Genomic DNA, 21,440 nt, shown 5'->3' with positions numbered 1-21,440 from the left:
GTAATATAAATATATATATATAAAGAATTCTCGGAATTTTCGATGATTGAGAATATCAGATTTTGATTAGATTAGAATCATCTTTTCCTTAAAATATCATAAGCGAAATACCATCATTTTTTACAAACTTTATAAATATTATATCTACAATAAAGTTCTATATTCTAATTGGGAATTAAAATTCTATAAGATAAATTATCCTTCATTATTTTTTCACTTAAGCTTAATTCAAAAAGAATTCTTTATTTTAAATAATTTTGAATAACTCGAATACTCTCGATATTTTTGTTAATAAATACATAAAATCCAAATTTATAAAAAAAAATTCAAATGATCTTATTGGATTATTTTGATCTTTTATGTGAAGGAAATTGGTGAGCAAGAAAGAGAATAAGACGTAACGACATATGATAAAAAAATTTCTCCATTCTATTCCTTATATACATAATGTTCATGTATTTAGATTGTACCCATTACACCGTAGTAACATCAACAATATTTTTTTTCTTTTTCTATTCCATTCTCTTATCGATTTAAATATATCTTTATTCGTATGTCATATAAATAAGTGTGAAGGAGGAGGGAAGGAGGGGAAAGGATAATCGAAAGGGGAAGGTGCGGGTGGATCAGGATGCGGTACCTATAACATCCGTCTTACCACATACTCTCCCGAGGCCATGCGCCTCTCTCGTCGTACTCTCGCTTGCCCTAAGATATAATACCTTTACGTCTATCTTCTAGCTTTAAGACTATTTTTTTTCTTTGTAAACGTGATCACAGTGTAAAGGCATCGCTATATACGCTAAAGCGGTAAGCACATACGGTGAACACGGGTTAACACACACGCTCCTGGTCCATATATTTTCGACAATTGCGTCTCTGGCCTCTTTCCTTCCCTTTTGGATCATATCCCTTCGTTTTTCCTTCCCTCTCCTCCCACACAAATACACACAATTCTCTTTCGTTCTCGATGAGACGTTACTTCCAATCAGGCACTTTTTTTTGTTCACGACTTCGCTCCCGAGGACCCGCGCGAGAGTACGACGAATGCGCGCGCGCGCATTTTTTTTTTTTTTTGTAAAGGTATCTAAAAAGATTTGTACGTCAATGATGCTTTAATAAGGATCGAAAGTGTGGATGACGAACGTGTTCTAGTAATAATAATGAATATACGTGCCTTGCATACAAAATAGTGGTAGTTTCGCGACAGCTCTTAATACGTATATCGATCAAAGAGATAATTCGTGTACATTGCATTCGTTTTAAGCTGGGTATACACTAAGCTAACGAATAACGAATGTGAATGTTCGCTGTTAAAGTTCGGAAAATATGTGTAATGATTACAAACAGAATCTTCGGTTAGCGTTTGTATCTATCGCTCATGAGGTGATACAATAAAGAAAATTTATGTGCAGTGTGAATAAAAAAAAAACAACCCACAATAAATGTTAGATACAATGCGAAAAGAAACAAACAACGAATGTTTGAAAATTCGCATTTATTGTTTGTTTGCTCAATGTATACCCACTTTTATTTGCGAGATCTGTCCGATGGATCTCATTCTTTTTTTTTTAACTCGTAAAAGTTTGCCCATTAAATTACTATATTAACGCGATCGGTTTTGTTATAAAAGCACCGTTAACTCTATTATATATTCGCTTATTTAATTCTATAGTCCCGTGGTCTCGGTTCTCTTGTGGAATGCAAAGCAATAATAAATTAATTAGACTCTAATAAATAATTATATGATCGTATTAAATACTACGCGATATACAGAATAGTTATTTTAAATAACTATAACCATTTACAGTAGTGTATGTGGGTTTGTGTTCGCAGTGTATGTATATGTATATCTCTCCGTCTTTTTGAAACGGTATAATTATATATATACAATATGTATGTATATATAATATCCGTGTGTGTACAGATATCTGTGTGTCTGTGCTGTGTGACTCTATGCATGTACATATATATGTATATGTATACACATACATGTAGATGTATTCTATATATACTATATATATATTTGCTATCTCGATTTTCTCCTTTCGTGCTTTCTCTCCTCTAATACTTTCTTTTTTTTTCTGTACAAATATTTATATATAAAATATTTATCAAATCAAAGGCGAAAGATGGAGAGAAATGACCTCGGCCAAATCAGATCGACATCGAGATATCTGTCTGCTCGGTACAGTACGACTTTTCAGCTGAAAGTCACATCTCTCGAACTTGCTCCTTTCGTATTTTAATAATTAATAACGCATGTCCAGCTTAGCTCATTTGTGCCCTGTACATTTTTCATCTCTCAATTTTATATTGATTTCGCTGATGCAACAAACGCGACACATTTCTATTAAAAAAAAAAAGATTAACCGAATAATACCTCGAAGCGACACTGTATCATAATCAACGAAGTATTATCGTAATCCATCGGTATCCAAGTGTATCGATAAGGGATGTACTCGATGTCGACTTCCGACTAATATGACGTTTTCAGATTTTTCAAATTTGTCTTGACAACCTAATCATCTTTTCCAAAAAAATTCTAAATTCATACAAGAGTAAATTTTTTTATTATCAGTACGGTGTCGTTCTTGTGCTATAAATTCGATACGTATATCTTTCAAGTGCGTGTGTACAGTTTTAGCTACTTTATTTTCTTTTGCCTTTCAAAGGGCTTGCTTTGGAACAATAATAAACGCGTTTCTTTTTCCTCTAAAATATATATACTAGATATTCATGTCGTCGCGTTTATTTCAAGCATTCAAATCGCATAGACGAACTAGATAATTTCTATTTATCAGAAATTTTATAATTTCTTTCTCGACAAAGTACAACGCGCAGCTATATATATATATATATATATACATATATATAATTTTATTTCTCACAATTATCGACAGGGCAATCCGCGACGAGCTTTGTCGTGCGTTTCTATACTTATTTCACTAATTTAAGACTAATGATAGAGCTCGGAATATCTCAATAAAGCCCTATGGACGGATAGTTCGTACAATATAACAGCATGATGGACGAGTATGTGTTGGCAATTTCTTTTTTCTTTCTCGAAATTTTCTTTCTCTTTTAAAGAAAAGGCACAATTTGTCGCGCTTTGTACATTATTTTCTGAGAGAACAGACATACTCTTCCTCAAATTTTAAAAATAATTTTAAATTTATAATTTACGATTGACTGGCCGTTATGCTTCAGCGGAAAGAGGGACGGGCGCATTCTTCCGATTTACGAAAGTATTTTATGATTAAGAGTATGCCTGGACATATCGCAAAAAATATTTGCACTTTCATACTAATGAACACTGAACGTACGTACTACATACGTACCGATTCCCCTGCCATTTTCTTTCGTTCAGCAAAGAAGTGGGAGGAGAAAAGAAGAAACGAAAAGAGTAAAGACGAATTTTAGTCGCAAGTACCTCTCTTTCTATCTTCTCTTCCCAGCTACTGATGACTCTTGCTCAGTAAATGCGAGTTGAATTGGTACAGATTACAGCACTGCTCCCCGCAAATATTGCACTTCCACGGATTACTCTCGCTGTGACAACCTTTGTGAAGAAAATATAACGTCTGATCCGGAAATGTAATGCGACAGTGAGTACATTGGAGTCCGCTCGTGCGTGGATCCGGCCTAGTCGAGGTGGGTGGTTCACCCCTCGAATGCGGATTGGCGCCGCCGCAGCCACTGTTATTGCTGTTGTTGTTGTTATTGGCAGAATTGGTGGAAAGCTTACGGCGTAAATCGTCGCGCAACAGCGACTTCAACGGCGATACTTTGATCAGCGATGGTAACGACAGGTTGCTCGACGTCGCCCCACTATCGTCCATACCGTTGCTATTCGGTTCCTGTTTGATGGGTATCAGAGAAATCGATGGTGTAATCGCTTCGTCACCCCCGCCTACGTTTCTGAGAAAAAAATCAATATTTCGCGATCAAATAATTCGCGTAGAATACAATTGTTGATGTTTTCTATTTTATTTTAAGCATACACTAGTGTCTATAGATTAAAATATGATCGAGATTAAAGCTGACACAACGCGTAGGTTTTATTGTAAAGGTTTTGATAAATAATTTTCAATGTTTAAGGCGCATATTGATCGTTATGATAAAAATTAATAAATCTCGCTATTCTTTAAATACTTACCTATGAATGGTGCTACTATTTATAGCTAATTGATGATGACTACTGCTCGGCGCGTTGCTATTGCTATCGGCGCTCTGCGGGCTATTGGGACTGTCTCCGTTCAATGGCGCAGGACTCGAATTTCGCTGATTGGCAGCCTGTTCGGGGTAAGGAATGGATATCTCCACGTGAGGCGTGAGAAAATGCATAGGAGGCGTAGCATTGTCGGTCGAACGATTGCCAGTGCTGTCCCCGCTATCGGATAGAGGTGCCGAAGGCATTGCTTCTCCGGATGTGCAACTATTCATTAAGGATGTAGAGCTATTTGGTCCTGGATTATCTAAATCTATTCCATGTCTGTGAATAAAAAAAGAAACGTACATAAAATGAAGAAAAGAGAAAGAAAGTACAATGTTTTTTTTTCTTCAACTATTCTAATTCGTGAAATTCACACATAACTCACCTATTAAAGAAGTGCAATCTAAGACATTTCATAGTCGCTGCACGGTAGTTGCAGAGAGGACACGATTTGACCATATCGTGCTGACCGACATGTTCGTTCTGAAAATGAGCGCGCATCGCGATCTGCCTTTGAAAACCACGGTTACATATCGGGCAATGGTATGGCAAAGTCTTTGAATGTGTTGTAAAGTGTTCCGCAAGATGGTCTTTCCGAAAGAATCTCTTCTGACATACCCGACATTCGTACGGTTTTACGCCTGTATGCCTCATCTAAAAGAGATAAATGACAAAATAGATCAATTGTTTATTGATAAATGCATGGTAAATGTAGAAAATTATCATTTTACATAAAAAAGATATTTTATTTAAGAGAATTATATATATATACTTTTATTTCAAATAGCTGTTACACTTACAGATTCATGCCTGTCAAAATTCTTCTCCTGACATATTGATCAATTTAACGTGTAACATGCGTATTACACAATAGATCTTTATGTCATGTAATCTTCTCATACTCACTTTATGCCGTCTCATGTTAGCTCCATTTGAAAATTTCATATTACAGACATCGCATTCAAACATCTTTCTGTGTGACCTCATCCCTGAATGGCCCTCTTCCCCATCTCCTTCATTCTCTGCCCCTTCTATACCTTCAGCACTCTCTCCGGCCTCGCCGCTTGCCAGACATTGATCTTGATGAGCGGAGAAAGCTGTCTTGTTTATAGTTTCATAATTATCACACCTATCACATCTGTGGAATTAAGCAAATATATATTTCCTAAGATTAGAATACTTTCATCAATGAAAAATTATATTTTATTGTAACTGTTGTTGTCAACATTGTGGCTGGATGATAAAATCACAATTTGAATCTCACCTAAATGCAGGAACAGCTCCGTCGCTACTATCATAATTGGTATTGAGTGCTGCCTCGTTATCAGGATCTAACGTCTCTTCCTCTCTGTGATTAGAAGAGTCTCCAGCCTCGGCATGCGAAGAGGAATGAGAGTCTACCTCGTTTTCCCCACCACCACCATCAACCCCATCTGACATGTTATCAAGCGGAAGGGCTATACTGAATCCGTCATCTAACCTAGGACGACAAGCAAATTAGTCGATTATTTACTCACAGATAGCACACGCACATGCCTATTTGGCACGAAATTCATGTCGTATTTCTAGACTCTTCAAATGTCAAAGAATTCACTTAAAGGTAGACACACACACACTATTAGCTGTTCAAACATCATGGCCTATTTAAAGAATCTGTCATAAAATCAAAGTCTTATTTAAATGTCTCCCGCTATCTCGTTCGAAAACGTTCGACAGATTTATATATCAAAAAGAACTACGCGTAAGAATCGATCGCATTCCATATTTCACGAACTCGAGCGAACGGGAGGAGACTCGTCAAAAAAGCGAACGTCGCTCGAGCGCACCCAACATCGTCGTGTCCTACATAACGTCATTTTGTTTATTGTCAGCACCATGCTCGTGGACACTTCATCGTCATCGTCATCGTCATCGTCATCGTCGTCGTCGTCGTCGACGTCGTTGTCATTGTCGTATAATAATTGTCGTAATGCATTTGTGAAAAAATATTTGCTGAATTCTCTTAGAATGCTCTTAGATTTTTCGCATGTCGTGTTGTGCAAAAAGAAAAAAAAAACAAGATTGTTTTCGTCACGTGCCATGAGGTTTTCGTATCGCGTATTTATCACGTACGGGAGTCTTTTGTGCGTTCGATGCCTCCTTTACTCGTCAGCCGTCAGCTCTCTCTCCGTCGTCGATACCCGTGTCTCTCTGTCAGGTGCGCTGTCAGTTGGAGCAATTCGCGATACGCGCGCGACAGACGGAGAGAAAGACGGAGAGAATGTAACTCCGGGTTATTCGAGAGAGCGAGGCGCAACGGTACGAGTATTACCCAATCCTGGGAAGATTACGGCATAGAAACACCTGGTGGTAAAGCGCAATGCCAGAGTGCACTGCACTTTGTCCCAGTTTCGACCGAATCCGTCACTCGTGACGTAGTTTTCGCGGTTTTTCCGCGGAAAGTCTCTGGCGGTCGCGCACGCGACGGCGACGGCGACGGCGATGAAGAGGGAGGGGGAGGAGGGGGACTTGCGACGGGAGGAACGAAAAGAAGGGGGAAAAAAAGATACGGATAAAGGTAGAGAGGAAGGAAGGGCGGGTCAACGGAATATCTCTCTCACGTGGACCACTTACTCACATTCCACGGAGAGGCCTGCGGGAGCACCTTGTCCGGGCGCCACGACGGAATCTCGTTCCTCTCTCTCTCTCGCGCGCGCGCACACCCGCCCGCCGATACTACGATCACCGCAACGACGCACCACCACGCATCTCTCACCGATATACCTTCGTACTTTTTCTCCCCCCCCCCTTCCCCTTCCCTGTCCCTCCGTTCCCGCGACACTCGCGCGATGGTATAGGCACACGAGTATAAAGTGTAACGGAAGCGCGAGACGCGAGACCGGTATTCGTTTACGTTTATATACAACACGATATTCTCGTCGCTCGTGATCGGCACTGCTGCCAACGGTGCGTCGCTATCGCTACGACAACGATACAAGATACGACACGGCACCGACCGCGAACGGTTTGCGCCGACGCCGTCGACGCGCACCGGGACGCGGGTCGACAAGTTCAACAACGGGCAAAGTTTGCGACGGATGCAACTTCGTTCAGGTCGAAACTGCGCGCGCGCACGTGCCTCGAACATAACCTCGCGACTCGTGATTGGTAGCGCGCGACTGTCAAACGCACTTGTCAAACGTCATCTGTCATCTCGCTATCTCGAGTGTTTACGCGTAGAATCACGAATCCCATCGCCGCGACGGTAATGGTCCTCGATTTGCGGTAATCTTTATCTCGACTCGCATGAATCTTAATTTCAAAAAGTGTGCTCAATTATCAATAAAGTAGTTCAACCTATTTTTGAATTACGATAATACGCGAATTTCACGTCGGTGCATCGATCACGAAACTAACCTCATTTCGATTTCCTTTCGGATGAGTGCGCGTCATCGTGTTGTTTGTTGACTCTTTTGCGACATAATTGTGCTGCGCGCAAGATGCGAAGAAATCGTTGCACCTGATGTAAATTGATATTCTCTTTCGGATTTCAGTACTTTTATCAATGTTTGTCGGATGTACGACACATCCGCAAATTGATAGTTCCTGATAAGCGTAAACAGGTATCTAAATTTCATACATCGCATATTTTTACTATTTAGAACTATTTCATTATTGTTGGGATACTTTTTCCATAAAAGTCATTCTATTTACATGAAAAAGTGATAGTAATTCTCGTAGAAGTAATTTGTAAATTGGAAATATTGCATAGATCCATTTATTAATAAATCACTGCACTCTCACACATACTTATATTTATATAATGAAGCTTCCATTTTTTTCGCCGCTTTTTTTCTTTACTCTAATAGAGAGTAAAGATATCACTATAAACAAAATAAATGAATGGGTTTGAGATGAATAAAATTTGAGATAAAGATTATGATTCGTGCTCTTTATAAAAATTAAAAATATAAAAAATAATATATAAATTTATATATACATTTATAAAAATAAGTATATATGGAAAGGAGATTTGGTGGATAAATTTTTGTAGAACAGAATTATTTATATGCATTTGATGCAGTTTCGTCCGCGAGGAAAGGGAAACGAAGCGAAAAGGAAGATGAAGAGAAAGAAAGAATGACAGAAAGAGAGAGAAAGAGAGAGAGAGAGAGGGCGGAGACGGTGAGTAAGGGACAGAGAGATGGAGTGCACGTTATGGTGGCAAAGTGTTTGGGCGTTGCTCTTCGATACCTGTTGATCGTTGCTCGCACGTTACTTTCGCGCGCAATATCGTTTGTTGTTTTATTAATAGTAATCCGGTTCTTCGGTGTTCTTATCGTCGTTATCATGAAACGACACGGTAAGATCGGGGACAAACGTTCATCTCATGACGTTTCGATCTCTCTCCTCGCGTCTCGTTTTTTCTCTCTTTCTCTCTCTCTTTCTCTCTTGCTAATGTTTTTTTCCGCGATCGATCGTCGCAACGCAAATTCATCATGTGCCTCTTATCGCTGATAAGAATGTCGCTCTGGATATGTAAAGTGTTTCTGGGATCAATCTTGTAAACTCGTCACAATGTAAGCGCTATATATCTCTATTCTCGATTTCCTATAACTATGCAATTTTTTAATCTAAGAAAAAATCAATATTCCAAATCTAATTTTTAAGAAACTCAAAATTTTTCTGTTAGATATTTTTACAAGCGACAGAAGTATGAGTTTAATATCGACTTTTAAAGATATCGCATTTAAAGATTATAATTTCAGAATTTATGAGACGTTTATGATTAAAAAGCTTATTTCTCTTTTACCCGTTTTATTATAATTATAATATTTCATATACAAATAAAGAGCACTCTCTTTCTCTCTCAACAAAAATTATATAACTAGTTATACCGTATCTCTTATAATTTTTTGTTATATATGTTTTTTGTTATAAACTTCTATAATCTAGAAATTATACAATAACAAAAAAAAATATAATCTTAAAGTGTTGATGTTTTTTATCAAAAATAAATACCTATTGTTTTATATATTTTGATGAAATATAATTGATTCAAATATACGCATAGATTGTCATTAAGCCTGGAATTTTATTCCAGGCTTAACGGCAATAAAATAAAAGAATAAAAAAAAACCGCTCGTAATTTAATATCTTTTTCATCTCCGCATATTTCCGTGTCTGTTTAACGACGTGCTCCTAAACTCATCGACGCAATTATCGTCCTAGCGAGTGCATTCTGCCCCACGACGGTGCAGTTACGTCGTCTGGAAAATCGTATGAATCAGCGTGGTCGAGGCTTCGTCTCGTTACGATTAGTATAGCTCTTCTGGATTTTCGAGTCCTGCGAATAGCATTATTTATACGGAGTATGTCGGAGGGATGTTCGAGAAACACATAAGAAGGATATCTTCCTTTTGCAGCGTTAAATGGTGATGGGCAAAGGTGAGGAGAGGAACGGCACGACAGCGCACGCAGGAGAATCAACCTTCCTGGCGAAGAGCTCGAGCGAGGCGAGCAAGATGCTGGAGGCCGCGCTGCTTCAGATGGATGATATTATTTCCGGTACGATCGAGATTTGTGGATATATTATTTGTAGATATTGACATAATTTTAATTATTTTGTACGATATAATATTATTATTTCTTTTTTTATATATTTTTGCTTAGTGTAATACAAAAAGAATTAAAATTTTTATGTTTTTAATTTATCTTTTTCCAAAAGTAATTTTAATAGATTAATGAGACTTTTGCGGCAAATTACATTAAAAGATATGGCATGATTCAAATAATTTTCAGTTAGCATAACAAAAATTTTTCTAATTGAAAATTATCCAAATTTTGTATTGTTTAGTATTATTTTTATTACAAAAATCTCATTAATTCATCAAAATTGTTTTTAAAAAAGAAGTGTTTATAAAGTGTTTTTCACAATTGTGAATTACGAATGGATGAAGGAAGCCAATTTTAAGAAATTTCGATACTCTTTAATGATATTAAAAATGTTAAAAATACATGTATGAAAAAACAAGGATTGTTTTTTCACAAAAGACTGTTTAAAAAAAAATAATTTATTTTTTTTTATTTACATATATAGATACTGGCAATTTTGTTTTATATACTGCTATTAAAAATCGACAAAATAATTTGTTTTTCCAACAAAGAATAATGTAAATTAATAAATTAATTTAGATAAGTTAATATTTTTAATTTTTTTCACCGATGTGGTTATATTATATCTAAAATAGAGCAGATTATAGATTGAATATCACAGATTCATCTCATTCTTTAAATTTCACTCAACATTCATTGCGATAGCTTTTTATATGGTAAATATATTTACAGGTGCTTGCGCGGAAAGCTCAACCGAAAGCGGAAGCTCGGAATGGAAGAACTCGGTGAAGGAGGCGGCGAGGAATCTCGTGACCGCGATAAAGAGCGCGCCGTCACCGCCCCCGCCGCCCGACGCCGCTACCGAGGATATCCTGTTGCAATGGATGCAACCGGTAAGCGGATAGACAAAGATAATAGTACGCTCTATTCTCGCGTCGATTTTATTCCGTAAGCCATCAAAAAACAACTCGAACATTTTCTCGGCTGCTTTAAATGCGATGTGTAAACGACGATTTTGGATGTACGTTTTAACATAGAACACGTGTGACAGGTGTTCGTCGCGTGCATCCGGCACTGCGACCTCACATCCGGACTTACATATCAATACGCACGTGTCGTACATCACGTACGTCCACATCCGGACACATTTGACTTTGTTAGATTGTAATTACAGATTGCCTCAGCGAACAAAATCGGCCGCTAGAAATCCGTGATTTGATTTTGATCACCGTCATTTTTTGTCAAGTGATATTTGCCTTTGCTACGTGATATTCAAAAGCTATGTATTCCTTCGTAATAGAGAAAGAGGTAAGTATAATATAAAATTTATAATAATCACGATACGCGCGTTATTATGTATAATTATTACTTTTAGATTTATCAGTAAAATAATTGTAAAAATTATGAATAACATATATTATTTATTGCATGATTATACTAATTGACTGTGTAACTTGGATTACTTGGATTAAAGTTTGTCATTTTTACTCTTTTTATCGAGTCTAAGTAGCTGGATCAAGGATTGCGAAGAGCCGTCTAATGGCCGCGATGTTCGTAGGCAACAACGAGAGAGGACATTAATCTATTTATAAATTGTTGTACCCTTCTCTCTCTCTCTCTCACTCTCTTTTTCGTTTTCGTACTCGCTCCCGCTCTTCTCGAATTTTATGGCGTTAATTTTAGTTTCGGCTGAGACGACGTCGTGGTTAGTAACGCGAGAGTGCATCTCATCGAGATAACGTTTTATTGTCTACGAACCTGTTGTTATTGATGTCCAGTGCACTCTGCAATATACGTTTATCCGTTGACATTACACCAAGTGTTTATTAAAAAAGAAACGATAGAGACGTGTCTCTTTTTTTTGTTGAGAAAAGTATCCTGATAATATTTCCACACGTGGCTTATTATAATAAATTTGTGACTGAAGCAAATCGTAATGTGCATCATACTGAGCTTAATTAAAAGACAGAAACGCGGTGATTTTGAAGAATAAAACGCAAATAAATTCATCATGGAGAATGCATCATGGAACGACATTATCGCTGCGGAACGAAAAAACCTCGCCCCGATAATGGAAGAAGAAGATAAGGGACAAGTGAAAGGTCTTTCTTCAATCTCTTTTCTTATCTCTCTCATTTCTATATTGTACGAAAATGCAAAATTATTGCGACGAGATCAAAGCACAGATTCATCTGCTGATCAACACATTATCCGAATCAAAAATATGTCTAGAATCAATATCTTTCAATCGAATTTGAAAATGCATTTGAAAAATAGATTCTCGTACGATCTTTGTGAGAGTGAGATCACGACATGTTTTCGATGTATGTTTCATTTAAAAAACACGATAAAATTTTTGGCAGATGTCCGAAGAAATCTCGCATTTAGACATTAAAATCGGCTCGCTGACTGGCTGACTGGCTGGCACCGAAGTCACGCTTTTGATGGGATATGCTCGAAATAGATTGCCTTAACCGCGTACCGCGCGCGCTGCTGACCGTCGAAGGCTCATAACGTTCATTGACTCGGTAGATACGAGTATATAGTAGTACGATTCTGTTGCTTCAATCTTCGTTTGAATAAATACGTCGGGTGCGAAAAATAGATTCACCATCGTCGCGGGTGGTATTGGACGAGAGGAATCTTTCAAAGCCTCGACGCGCATACTTCGCGGATTAAAAAAAGGATTTAATCCGTAATATCTATATTCAGGTTCGCAATCGGATTCATCGGACGCGGCGTCGACTATAAAGCTCTGGAACAGCCGATGGACGCCCTCAGAGAGTTACGATTCATCGGGCACATCGTCCGATTCCAACGCGGGTGACGACTACGTCGAGGACTATCCACCAGGAATCACGAGACCCACAATAGCGTGTCAGACGGCCTACCAATCGCAAGAATGCTTATGTCAGGTAGATGAAAGAGAGAGAGAGAGAGACAAGAAGATATTTTTATTTATACATATATAATATATCAATTAGTGAGAAAAAAATGAATATATATGAAAAATAAGTGAGAGATATCTCTTCCGCCGTGAGGTATTGATGATATCGTTGTAGGCTTGCTTACTCGGCTATGCTAAGATGTTAGCGCTTCAAGGGAGTATGCCTAATATCTGTGCAGTATCCGGTATGCCTAATATCTGCCCGGCGTCGTCTGCCAGTCATCTGGGAAGTTTCTCGTCTCTCTGCACGACGCCGTGTACAAGGTCGTTACTTTTTCTAGGATATCTTAACTCTGTTTTTATTTTTATAAATAATATAACATCCAAGAGAGAAAAGTCAAGAAAACACGCCTCTATCTCCTTTTGCTAATCGACAGCGTATCCAGCGAGTTGACACATCACGCCGTTAAGGAACACGTCGGTCATTATCCTCACATCTGTCATCTGCAGCAAGGTCCGATGTGCGCGAAAGAACATGGAATGCATACGGGTAATAGGACAAACAGCACGACATCGCTGCCGATAGACTCGAGTGGCGGTTCTCTGGGCAGAAGGCGACGCAGATTACGCAGTAGAGTGGACCGCGATCAGAGGGCCATGTCTCACAACGATCTAATCTGCCATGAGAGGGAGAGACCGCGTCACTATTGCTCGCTGCAGCAGTTTCACTGCGGAAGCGATGTTTGCATGAACAATTACCATAGTAAAACCGAGGTATACTGTATATAAAAGAGAGCCCTAAATAAAACTTTTACTTATAAATGTATGTGTGTGCCTATACACGTATGAATTATTTCCCAATCTTCTTTTCCTAGAATAATATATTAATTATAATTTGTCATTAGAATATTAAAACGACCATTTTGTTTAATTTTCTTTTTAGGAACGACTGAGAAAACTGGAAAGCGAACGCGGAGCGCTGCATATGGAAGTGTCAGTTCTGTCTGAGCAAGTCGACGCACAATCAAGTAAGATTCAAGAGTTAGAGAGCATGCTTCAGGAGAAGAAAGATACTTTGAGGCAGATGGAAGAGGCATTGCAGAAGGTAGGATCCTATCATGTATCCATGATCATGTATTTATAGAGCATTATAAAGTTTAAAATAAATGAGGGTTTATCTATCTTAAAGGAAGTTTTATCGAGAAGCGCTCTGGAGACGCAAAAGCTTGAACTTCTCACCTCCTTGTCTGAAATGAAACTCAGGCAAGCTAGTTTGGAGCATGAGAATTTGGCACTGCGTAGCACAAGTCCTTTATCAAATGTTAGTATATATAAGTATTTAAATAATTTATATTATATATATATATATATATATATATATATATATATATATATATATAGATAATAATTTATTTATATATATAGAATTTTTGGGATGCTATGATAAATAATGAAAATATATTACCGAGTAAACAATTTGACGTTTACAGGGCGAAAGATTTAGCAGACATACGGGTCAATATAGTAGTCTTCCTAGGCCACCGACATCCAAGAAAGGAGTTGCATTTGGTAAGGTTCCAAATTTAGTCTCGGGAGCGCATACGACGGTACCCTTGGCTGTTAGGGGAATCGCCGCGAGATGCCTGTCTGCTCCTATTCTAGGTTCCGATCGATCTTTATTTAAGCATGCGGTGTCACAATTTAGATGATTTTTTTTTCAACGACGGATCCATAATCGTCATGAAATATTAATCGATAATAACAGCATGTTCATTGAGAGATAACTCACTTGCAAGGCATTCACGGCTAATAATGCGCGCATGCATTTGACTTTGTTGTCACTGTTTAATGCATATATCATTTCTATAAATTTCTTTGCGGTCCGCAATCAATTTTCATAAATATATGCAAAAACATATGCTATTTTCTCATTTTAATTTTATCATTGTTATCTAATACATTTTTGTACTATTTCAAAAATTTGATGATTAAACATATAGTTTGCTAAATTATAATCATACATATATTACTTATTTAGAGAGTTACATATTGAGCCACACAGGAGAAGGATTAACATAAATATCATTACATGAGATATACATATGTAAGTAATGTCGAACAGTCAACAATACAAACGGATATTATTATTATAGCGGAGGAAGCAAAAATTGTGATCTGTGAGGCAAATGCGGAACCGCCGCCGTCGAAACCGCTCGCGGAACTTACTATGGAGGAAATCGGCGATTGGTTGGCTCGCCTCGGTTTGGAATGTTATACTGCCGAACTGAGGCGATGGGGTGCCACTGGACCAAAGTTGCTTGATGCCACGCAGGTTCAACTGGAAAAGGAGTTGGACATGAAGAATATCTTACACAGGAAAAAGCTCCTTTACGCCATCGAATCGGAGCGAAGCAACGGCGCTGGATTTCTCGGTTCTGACAAGGTTACATCTTAAAGTGCTTTATTTAGATTTGACGTGTTTTATTAGAAAAATATCCCAGACTGAATCCTTTCTGGTAACCCGCAGATGGACAACGGGGCTGTGTTACGGTGGTTGGATGACATTGGCCTACCGCAACACAAAGAAGCTTTCCATCTCGCAAAAGTTGACGGTAGAGTTCTGCACAGACTGACCACGGAGGACCTACTGAATCTCGGAGTGACTGCGCAATTGCATGCTGCCAGTTTAAGACGCGGAATTCAGGTACTCTGCGCGCGCATGTGTTATCTATATAATATATTTTAATTATTCAGAAGCTTCGATATAATTTTTATATTTAAAATATCAGTATTCGAAATGAGATTAATTTAAGCAAATTGCAGGTTTTACGAGACCTGAATTTTGAGTTTGACAATTTGGAAAGAAGATCCGCGAATGGAAACGGCGCCGATGGTAGCAACGTGACTCTCTGGACGAATCATCGTGTGATGGAATGGCTGCGGGTTGTGGATCTCGCAGAATATGCACCAAACATGCGCGGCTCTGGCGTACACGGCGGTTTGATGATCCACGAAGGTCGATTCACCTCCGAATTGCTCGCAACATTGTTAAGCATTCCGCCAGCAAAGACTTTACTTCGTAGGCACTTGACGACGCACTTCAATCAGATCCTCGGCAGAGAAGTAGTCCAGCATAAGAGAGAGATAGAAAGCACACTCGGATTTGTTCCGCTAACGCTTACCGCCAGGTTAAAGGTGTGCGTTTTAGAATTTTACTTAACATTATACTTATATTAGAGAGAATAATCTTATGAAATTTCTTATGATTGTACAATTTTTTATTCTAATAATATTAATATCGCTATTTCAAAATATTAGATAATATACAGTTAAATTTTAATCAGGTACCAAAGAAATCTCAATTCACGCTGAAGCGTAAAAAGAGTAAAAATGAGATGGATTTCGGCAATTTGGTTTGCCCATTGGAAGCATCGCCACCAGGTACCCCATCAACGCCCTCATCAACACCGGGCAGCCCTAACTTGAACTCACCCACATTCTAACAATTAAAGCTTCATTCGAGTAATCATCTAAACTAATTTGTAAGTCTAACTCGACTAATAATATTAAAAATCGAATTACTGAAGCATAAGGCTATACTATTATGAATTACAAAAATTATACTCTTATTTTTCTTTGCAAAAATCTTTTTTTTTTTTTGTAACATACTCGCTTTGAACAAGTAAAAATATAAAGATAACACGTATCCTTATTTGGCTCTAAAATTTTATCGGCTTATATCACAATTTTGCAGTGTATTATAGCTTATTTATTATCAATTTTTATTCATCTCTTCATTATGGACAATACTTTTTCTTCTAAATCATGGAAGCATCGAATCGCATATAGGACGCTATTATTCATTGTTTCGCATATATTATTTATTTCACATATTTACAATTATGTTTTATTTGGCTAAAAGAAATTATACATTTCAGATCTAGAGGATACTGGGCAAAGAAAAATTATAGGTTGCATATGAATGGTGGATGGAATTATACAGCGATAAATATATATGTCGGCGTGCAAAAATAAATGAATATTTATATACATCTAGACAATTGCCAAAACACGAAAAAACGCCGGAATCACTCGGGACCAGTTATCCGTATCATGAATTATCATATTTAAACATATACTTTGATAAAAATATACATAATCAGAGCTAACTCCAACACCGCCAGTCTCATTAACATGATAAATTAAAAAATTGAATGATTGAAAATTGAATTGCATATTTTAGAGAATAAGTATTTTTATTATCAATCATTAAATTATAGATATGACACAAATTGGAAATAAAAAATGCTGAATTTGTATTTACTTTTCATATGTGTTTCTATTCACTCTTAATAGCTTTAATAATGTATAGAATAAGACAATGCAGCAATTATCTCAATTTTGTCTAGAATTTTTTAAAATAGCAAATGAAATGTTTTTTTACTGCATTGCAGAGATTGTTTCATATTTTTCATAATTATTTTATGACAATTACAATAGAAAGTCAATTTAATTTTGATCCTCTGGAAAATAGAAATAGAAAATTATTAAAAATGTGAATACAATTACGTCATCCAGTTTTTTTTATCGTTATATTGGGTATGTTCAGAAGATACAACCATTGGATAGCAATCAAATGTGATTGGTTCCTACTTTTAGAACCAACAAATCAACGTTGAGTTGACCAGAAAATGCTCAACAAATATCTGATGAAAAATATTTTTAGTTCAGTATATGTAAAGAAAGGCAGAGAACTTATTCAAAGATATACAAGTCTCTTCTTAATTCTGACCTTGATTTGCTATAGGATAATATTGATCGCATTTGACAGAGAAAGCGCTCAGTTATCGTCTTGTCAATACTCAATGTTGATTTGTTGGTTTTAAAAATAAGAACCAATCACATTTAATTGCTACCGATTTTTCTTTTTTGCTGAACGCGGCCATTGCGATTGCTTACTCCTGACCTGCGTTCGAAAACACCATCCAGTATGCACGAGCGTCGTTCTATCTTTGTTTAACTTTCAGTAAATAACAAAGATGGAACGACGTTTGTGTACGGGTAGTTTCCGAACGCAGCTCAGAAATGGGAGAAGGGAGAGCATAGAATTAATTGCGTGTATTCTACCTTTTCCTTCACTTCGTCAAGATGGTGAGTGTCTTCACGTTGTATTACGTCTCTAATAATCCAACGATATCGACGACATCATTCTTATGTTCACGATTTACTTACGATAAACAGATGATCGACAATATTGAGGATAATTTTCTTTGATTATTACGCTTTCGAAAAAAAAATGTTACAATATTCATTTGTGTCGTGTTGGAGAAGAATAACCTCAAAACATCGCGTTAACGCTATTCTCGATATAAGCAATAATTCTAATGGCTCGTAATATGTCTCGCCACTTATATACACGCTTTTATTGTATTTTTTTAGTCAACACACAAGAAGAAGACCAGGAAGCTACGTGGACACGTGAGCCATGGTCACGGCCGCGTTGGTGAGTTCATCCCCGTACAATTTTTTGTAAGCATTCATGTGTGTCGCAAATGCATTAAGTAAATTAAAATATATAATAAAAGTTGTGATAAAAATACATTTGATATTTATTTTAAATATGAAAAAGAGAAAATTTATATTTTTGGTAATGTAAAATGTTTCTTCGAGGTATGCAATATTCTGTGATTGAATACTCCTGAAATAAAGATTGCCGATTTTTCGCATATAATCTTTCATCTTCTTATCACAGGAGTCAATTTCTGATGAAAATAATATATACAAGCTCTTTTTTTTCAATATTACATAATTAAATTTAAAGTTTATTATTTTATAATATTCTTTGTATTCTTCAGGCAAGCACAGGAAGCATCCCGGTGGTCGCGGTAACGCTGGTGGCATGCATCACCACCGAATCAATTTCGACAAATACCATCCTGGATACTTTGGAAAGGTAAAAATATTTCTGCAGGATGTTCCAAATTTGTAACAGAAGTGTGTTGCTATGTTTATATTGAATGATGAGAATTTAATATTTCACCGGCGAAATGAACTACAATGATTAGATTCTATAATCTGAGTAATTTTTCGTTTGTAAAATCTGTTATCAGGCTCATACTTTGTGTCATATCTCTAATTGTTTTTTGTTTTATCTTACAGCTTGGTATGAGAAACTACCATCTGCGACGTAATACTAAATGGTGCCCTACTATGAATTTAGACAAATTATGGACTCTTGTCTCTGAACAGACGAGATTGAAATATAAAGATGTCGAGGGCAAAGCACCTGTCATAGACCTAGTAAAAGCGGTGAGTCAAAATTTTTTTAACTTTAACTTTTTTTATATGTACATATCTCATATACATATATATATATATATATATATATATATACATATACATATACATATATTTTATTTTCTCTACTTTTATGAATATTTGGCAATAATTTGCCTACAATATATATGATGAAATTGCAACGGGCGGTCTTAAAAGTGCTGTACAACACTTACATTTGTGTGGATTGTTGCTTTCTGATCAATTTCTTGCAAATATTTTAAAAGAGATATTAAAATATCTCTTATACTTAAAATTTAAAATACTTTAAAAATACACACATTTTAACATTACAGATTTTATATTGAATCAATGTTAATCTTTTCAGGGATACTACAAACTCTTGGGAAAAGGACGCCTTCCTAAGCAGCCTGTTATAGTAAAGGCCAAATTTTTCAGTAAACGGGCAGAAGATAAAATTAAGGCGGTTGGTGGCGCGTGCGTCTTGTGCGCGTAATCATTGAGTATGTTCTTTTCTTTTTTTATTCTTGCTTCATTGTTTATGATTTTGTAATAGACGGACTAGAAAGTGTTGAAACATTTCACAAAATGTAATGTTTGTGTAAATAGTTGCATTCTAAATGAATCATTTGTGTGAAATATCTTACAAAGAACCAATATAATCAAAATACTAATTTATGTTCTTTGCTTCCAGGATAAGGCTCATTTCCATAAGTACACTCTTATTAATACAACTTATATTAAACTTATACTAAAATTTTATAAAAATATAAGAAAAATGTGAAGATGTTAAGAGTAATTTATGGAAACGAATATATATTTCAATGATAAATAAAAATTTTTTTTAAAGACTCATGTTTTTTTATGTCTCATAAGTTGTCTCATTTTTATAGATATTATATACATTTAAATATATTACATACAGTTTTTGCATAAATATCGAATAGATGTTTGATCTTTTACATGTTGATAGAAATATATAAACAATTATTTTCTTTTAAAAATCTAAGAAAAAAATGGACATAAGATCATATATATGATTTTATGTAATTACACAAATGCATTTTTTTCTTGAAAAGATAATACGCGCAAACTTTTTATTAATAAAAAAAATTTATTCGAATTGTATCAAATGCATTATGCTATATGAGGTGGTGGAGGAGGTATTTGCATCCCACTCGCTAGGAGAGCTGGTGGAGGTGGTACCGGATTAAACATGGGTGGTCTAGGAGGAGGCGGCGGAACAGGTACCATCGAACTTAGTCCCGGTCTTATCAAAGGAACCGGCGGCGGTGGTACTTTGCCCACGGACGGTTTCTCATTCTTGAATGCAAATTGTAGAAAAAATTGTTTCGTATCCTTGTTCCAGTGAGTCCAAAACTTTCCTTCCGCCTTTTCCACTTCTCTGCTGGGTACCTGAAAATTGTTATAAGCGATATAAAGACTCAATTTCATTAATGAGGAACGAAGAATTTTCTTTAGAATGTTCGGAGGTAGGTTTTCCGATTGCTTACTTTGAAGGCGATAGTTTCATATGGTTCAGCTGCAAACAGCAGATATTGCCATTTGCGATCAGGTGGTTCGACTCTCTGCTCGTAGGCGGACATAAACCTATGCCGCGGTATTACATTGTCCGCCACCTCCGGATAATCTACCTGAAACAGTAGACTCTGCTGGCCAGATTCCGGATCACGTTGCTTCGTAACTCTATAACCGGGTCGACCGATCTTTACGAATTTCTTAGGCTCGACTCGGGGTTTCTCCGGCGCTAGGGTCTGCGGTGCTTCCTTAGCCTCTTTCGCGGCCCTCCTGGCTAAATTAGCCTGATGCTTCTTACCCTGCGTGTGCGCCAGGTAACTGCCCTCGTTATTATGCAAGGTGAGACACAATTTGCACTCGTACGAGCCCAGATGATTCTTCATAAAATACGGATCCTTGTTCAAGTCGATAGTCTCCAGGGCGAGCTGACGGAGCCGTTCTCGGCGGTCGCGGTTGCTCTCGGACCAGGAGGCGACCCCGCCGCCGCCGGTTTTGCCACCCGGACGATTTTGGAAATCCATTCTCGATCACTTAAAATGAGGAGATGAGATTTCTTCGAAAATCGTTCTTCGTAAAATGCGAAAACAACTGCACCAAACAGAAATGTAAATATAAATAACCTCGTATAACACGGTTATGATGCACTACAATCTACAATCCTTTATTCGTTGTCTATTTGTTACAACCGTGTTTAATGATCATCATTAGATGGGCACATTAACGTATTGAAACCTCGTACTTGATTGGCTCCTTTGGACAAATTCTGGATTGATCGGGTACCGCGATATTTTCTCTTTTCATATCGTAAAATATGTTCCTCGACAAACTAAACTTTATGTATCTTTTCATCTTTTTTTTTTTCTTTGCAAAATATTTTATTACCCAAACTGCAGAAAGTGTAATATA

The 21,440-nt window shown here is 36.9% G+C and overlaps 4 protein-coding genes across 20 annotated transcripts; 2 read left to right on the top strand and 2 right to left on the bottom strand.

Moving 5' to 3' along the window:
* Window positions 1-406: 406 nt before the first annotated feature.
* On the bottom strand, window positions 407-7,139 carry LOC126856213 (zinc finger protein ztf-16). 5 transcript variants are annotated; one of them, XM_050604549.1, is made up of 6 exons: window positions 6,830-7,139; window positions 5,481-5,696; window positions 5,123-5,354; window positions 4,602-4,870; window positions 4,160-4,495; window positions 407-3,921 (listed from the first exon to the last, which is right to left on the bottom strand). In XM_050604549.1, the coding sequence occupies exons 2-6, from the start codon at window positions 5,654-5,656 to the stop codon at window positions 3,459-3,461; spliced, it is 1,476 nt and encodes a 491-aa protein (XP_050460506.1). In that variant the 5' UTR covers window positions 5,657-5,696; window positions 6,830-7,139; the 3' UTR covers window positions 407-3,458. The 5 variants fall into 5 exon arrangements, with proteins under 5 accessions (XP_050460506.1, XP_050460470.1, XP_050460497.1 ...); XM_050604513.1 differs by having other exon boundaries at window positions 6,834-6,980; XM_050604540.1 differs by having other exon boundaries at window positions 5,481-5,691; window positions 6,834-6,944.
* Window positions 7,140-7,165: 26 nt separating this feature from the next.
* On the top strand, window positions 7,166-17,017 carry LOC126856061 (liprin-beta-2). 12 transcript variants are annotated; one of them, XM_050604296.1, is made up of 13 exons: window positions 7,166-7,460; window positions 7,750-7,818; window positions 8,280-8,775; window positions 9,428-9,763; window positions 10,544-10,704; window positions 13,642-13,803; window positions 13,888-14,019; window positions 14,189-14,360; window positions 14,852-15,141; window positions 15,226-15,402; window positions 15,522-15,893; window positions 16,043-16,240; window positions 16,637-17,017. In XM_050604296.1, the coding sequence occupies exons 4-12, from the start codon at window positions 9,628-9,630 to the stop codon at window positions 16,199-16,201; spliced, it is 1,761 nt and encodes a 586-aa protein (XP_050460253.1). In that variant the 5' UTR covers window positions 7,166-7,460; window positions 7,750-7,818; window positions 8,280-8,775; window positions 9,428-9,627; the 3' UTR covers window positions 16,202-16,240; window positions 16,637-17,017. The 12 variants fall into 12 exon arrangements, with proteins under 12 accessions (XP_050460253.1, XP_050460278.1, XP_050460269.1 ...); XM_050604321.1 differs by lacking the exon at window positions 8,280-8,775 and having other exon boundaries at window positions 9,622-9,763; XM_050604312.1 differs by having other exon boundaries at window positions 7,166-7,818; window positions 8,280-8,380; window positions 9,622-9,763.
* A 747-nt stretch (window positions 17,018-17,764) lies between these two features.
* Window positions 17,765-19,846, top strand: LOC126856302 (60S ribosomal protein L27a). 2 transcript variants are annotated; one of them, XM_050604709.1, is made up of 6 exons: window positions 17,766-17,849; window positions 18,138-18,201; window positions 18,554-18,651; window positions 18,858-19,007; window positions 19,363-19,498; window positions 19,690-19,846. In XM_050604709.1, the coding sequence occupies exons 1-5, from the start codon at window positions 17,847-17,849 to the stop codon at window positions 19,489-19,491; spliced, it is 444 nt and encodes a 147-aa protein (XP_050460666.1). In that variant the 5' UTR covers window positions 17,766-17,846; the 3' UTR covers window positions 19,492-19,498; window positions 19,690-19,846. The 2 variants fall into 2 exon arrangements, with proteins under 2 accessions (XP_050460675.1, XP_050460666.1); XM_050604718.1 differs by lacking the exon at window positions 19,690-19,846 and having other exon boundaries at window positions 17,765-17,849; window positions 19,363-19,499.
* Window positions 19,795-21,235, bottom strand: LOC126856271 (splicing factor 3A subunit 2). Its single transcript, XM_050604654.1, has 2 exons — window positions 20,510-21,235; window positions 19,795-20,411 (listed from the first exon to the last, which is right to left on the bottom strand). The coding sequence occupies exons 1-2, from the start codon at window positions 21,053-21,055 to the stop codon at window positions 20,133-20,135; spliced, it is 825 nt and encodes a 274-aa protein (XP_050460611.1). The 5' UTR covers window positions 21,056-21,235; the 3' UTR covers window positions 19,795-20,132.
* Window positions 21,236-21,440: the final 205 nt, after the last annotated feature.

This window comes from Cataglyphis hispanica, chromosome 2 (assembly GCF_021464435.1).
Source record: "Cataglyphis hispanica isolate Lineage 1 chromosome 2, ULB_Chis1_1.0, whole genome shotgun sequence".
Classification (NCBI taxonomy): Eukaryota; Metazoa; Arthropoda; class Insecta; order Hymenoptera; family Formicidae; genus Cataglyphis; species Cataglyphis hispanica.
Note: the sequence above shows the minus strand (reverse complement) of the source record. Positions and strands in the feature narration are given on the sequence as shown.

Excerpts from the sequence above, each read along its gene's own strand:
- LOC126856213 (XM_050604513.1), bottom strand. Across the intron at positions 4,871-5,122 it reads CTAACATGAGACGGCATAAA|ATGAGGCATACAGGCGTAAA; the intron begins GTGAGTATGAGA and ends TATCTCTTTTAG. Across the intron at positions 3,922-4,159 it reads AATAGTAGCACCATTCATAG|AAACGTAGGCGGGGGTGACG; the intron begins GTAAGTATTTAA and ends TTTTTTTCTCAG.
- LOC126856061 (XM_050604239.1), top strand. The coding sequence starts at position 11,823 with ATGGAGAATGCATCATGGAACGACATTATCGCTGCGGAACGAAAAAAC. Across the intron at positions 12,727-12,873 it reads CGCAAGAATGCTTATGTCAG|GCTTGCTTACTCGGCTATGC; the intron begins GTAGATGAAAGA and ends ATATCGTTGTAG. Across the intron at positions 13,804-13,887 it reads TGGAAGAGGCATTGCAGAAG|GAAGTTTTATCGAGAAGCGC; the intron begins GTAGGATCCTAT and ends TCTATCTTAAAG.
- LOC126856271 (XM_050604654.1), bottom strand. The coding sequence starts at position 21,055 with ATGGATTTCCAAAATCGTCCGGGTGGCAAAACCGGCGGCGGCGGGGTC. Across the intron at positions 20,412-20,509 it reads ATGAAACTATCGCCTTCAAA|GTACCCAGCAGAGAAGTGGA; the intron begins GTAAGCAATCGG and ends AACAATTTTCAG.
- LOC126856302 (XM_050604709.1), top strand. Across the intron at positions 18,202-18,553 it reads CCATGGTCACGGCCGCGTTG|GCAAGCACAGGAAGCATCCC; the intron begins GTGAGTTCATCC and ends TGTATTCTTCAG. Across the intron at positions 19,008-19,362 it reads TCATAGACCTAGTAAAAGCG|GGATACTACAAACTCTTGGG; the intron begins GTGAGTCAAAAT and ends TAATCTTTTCAG.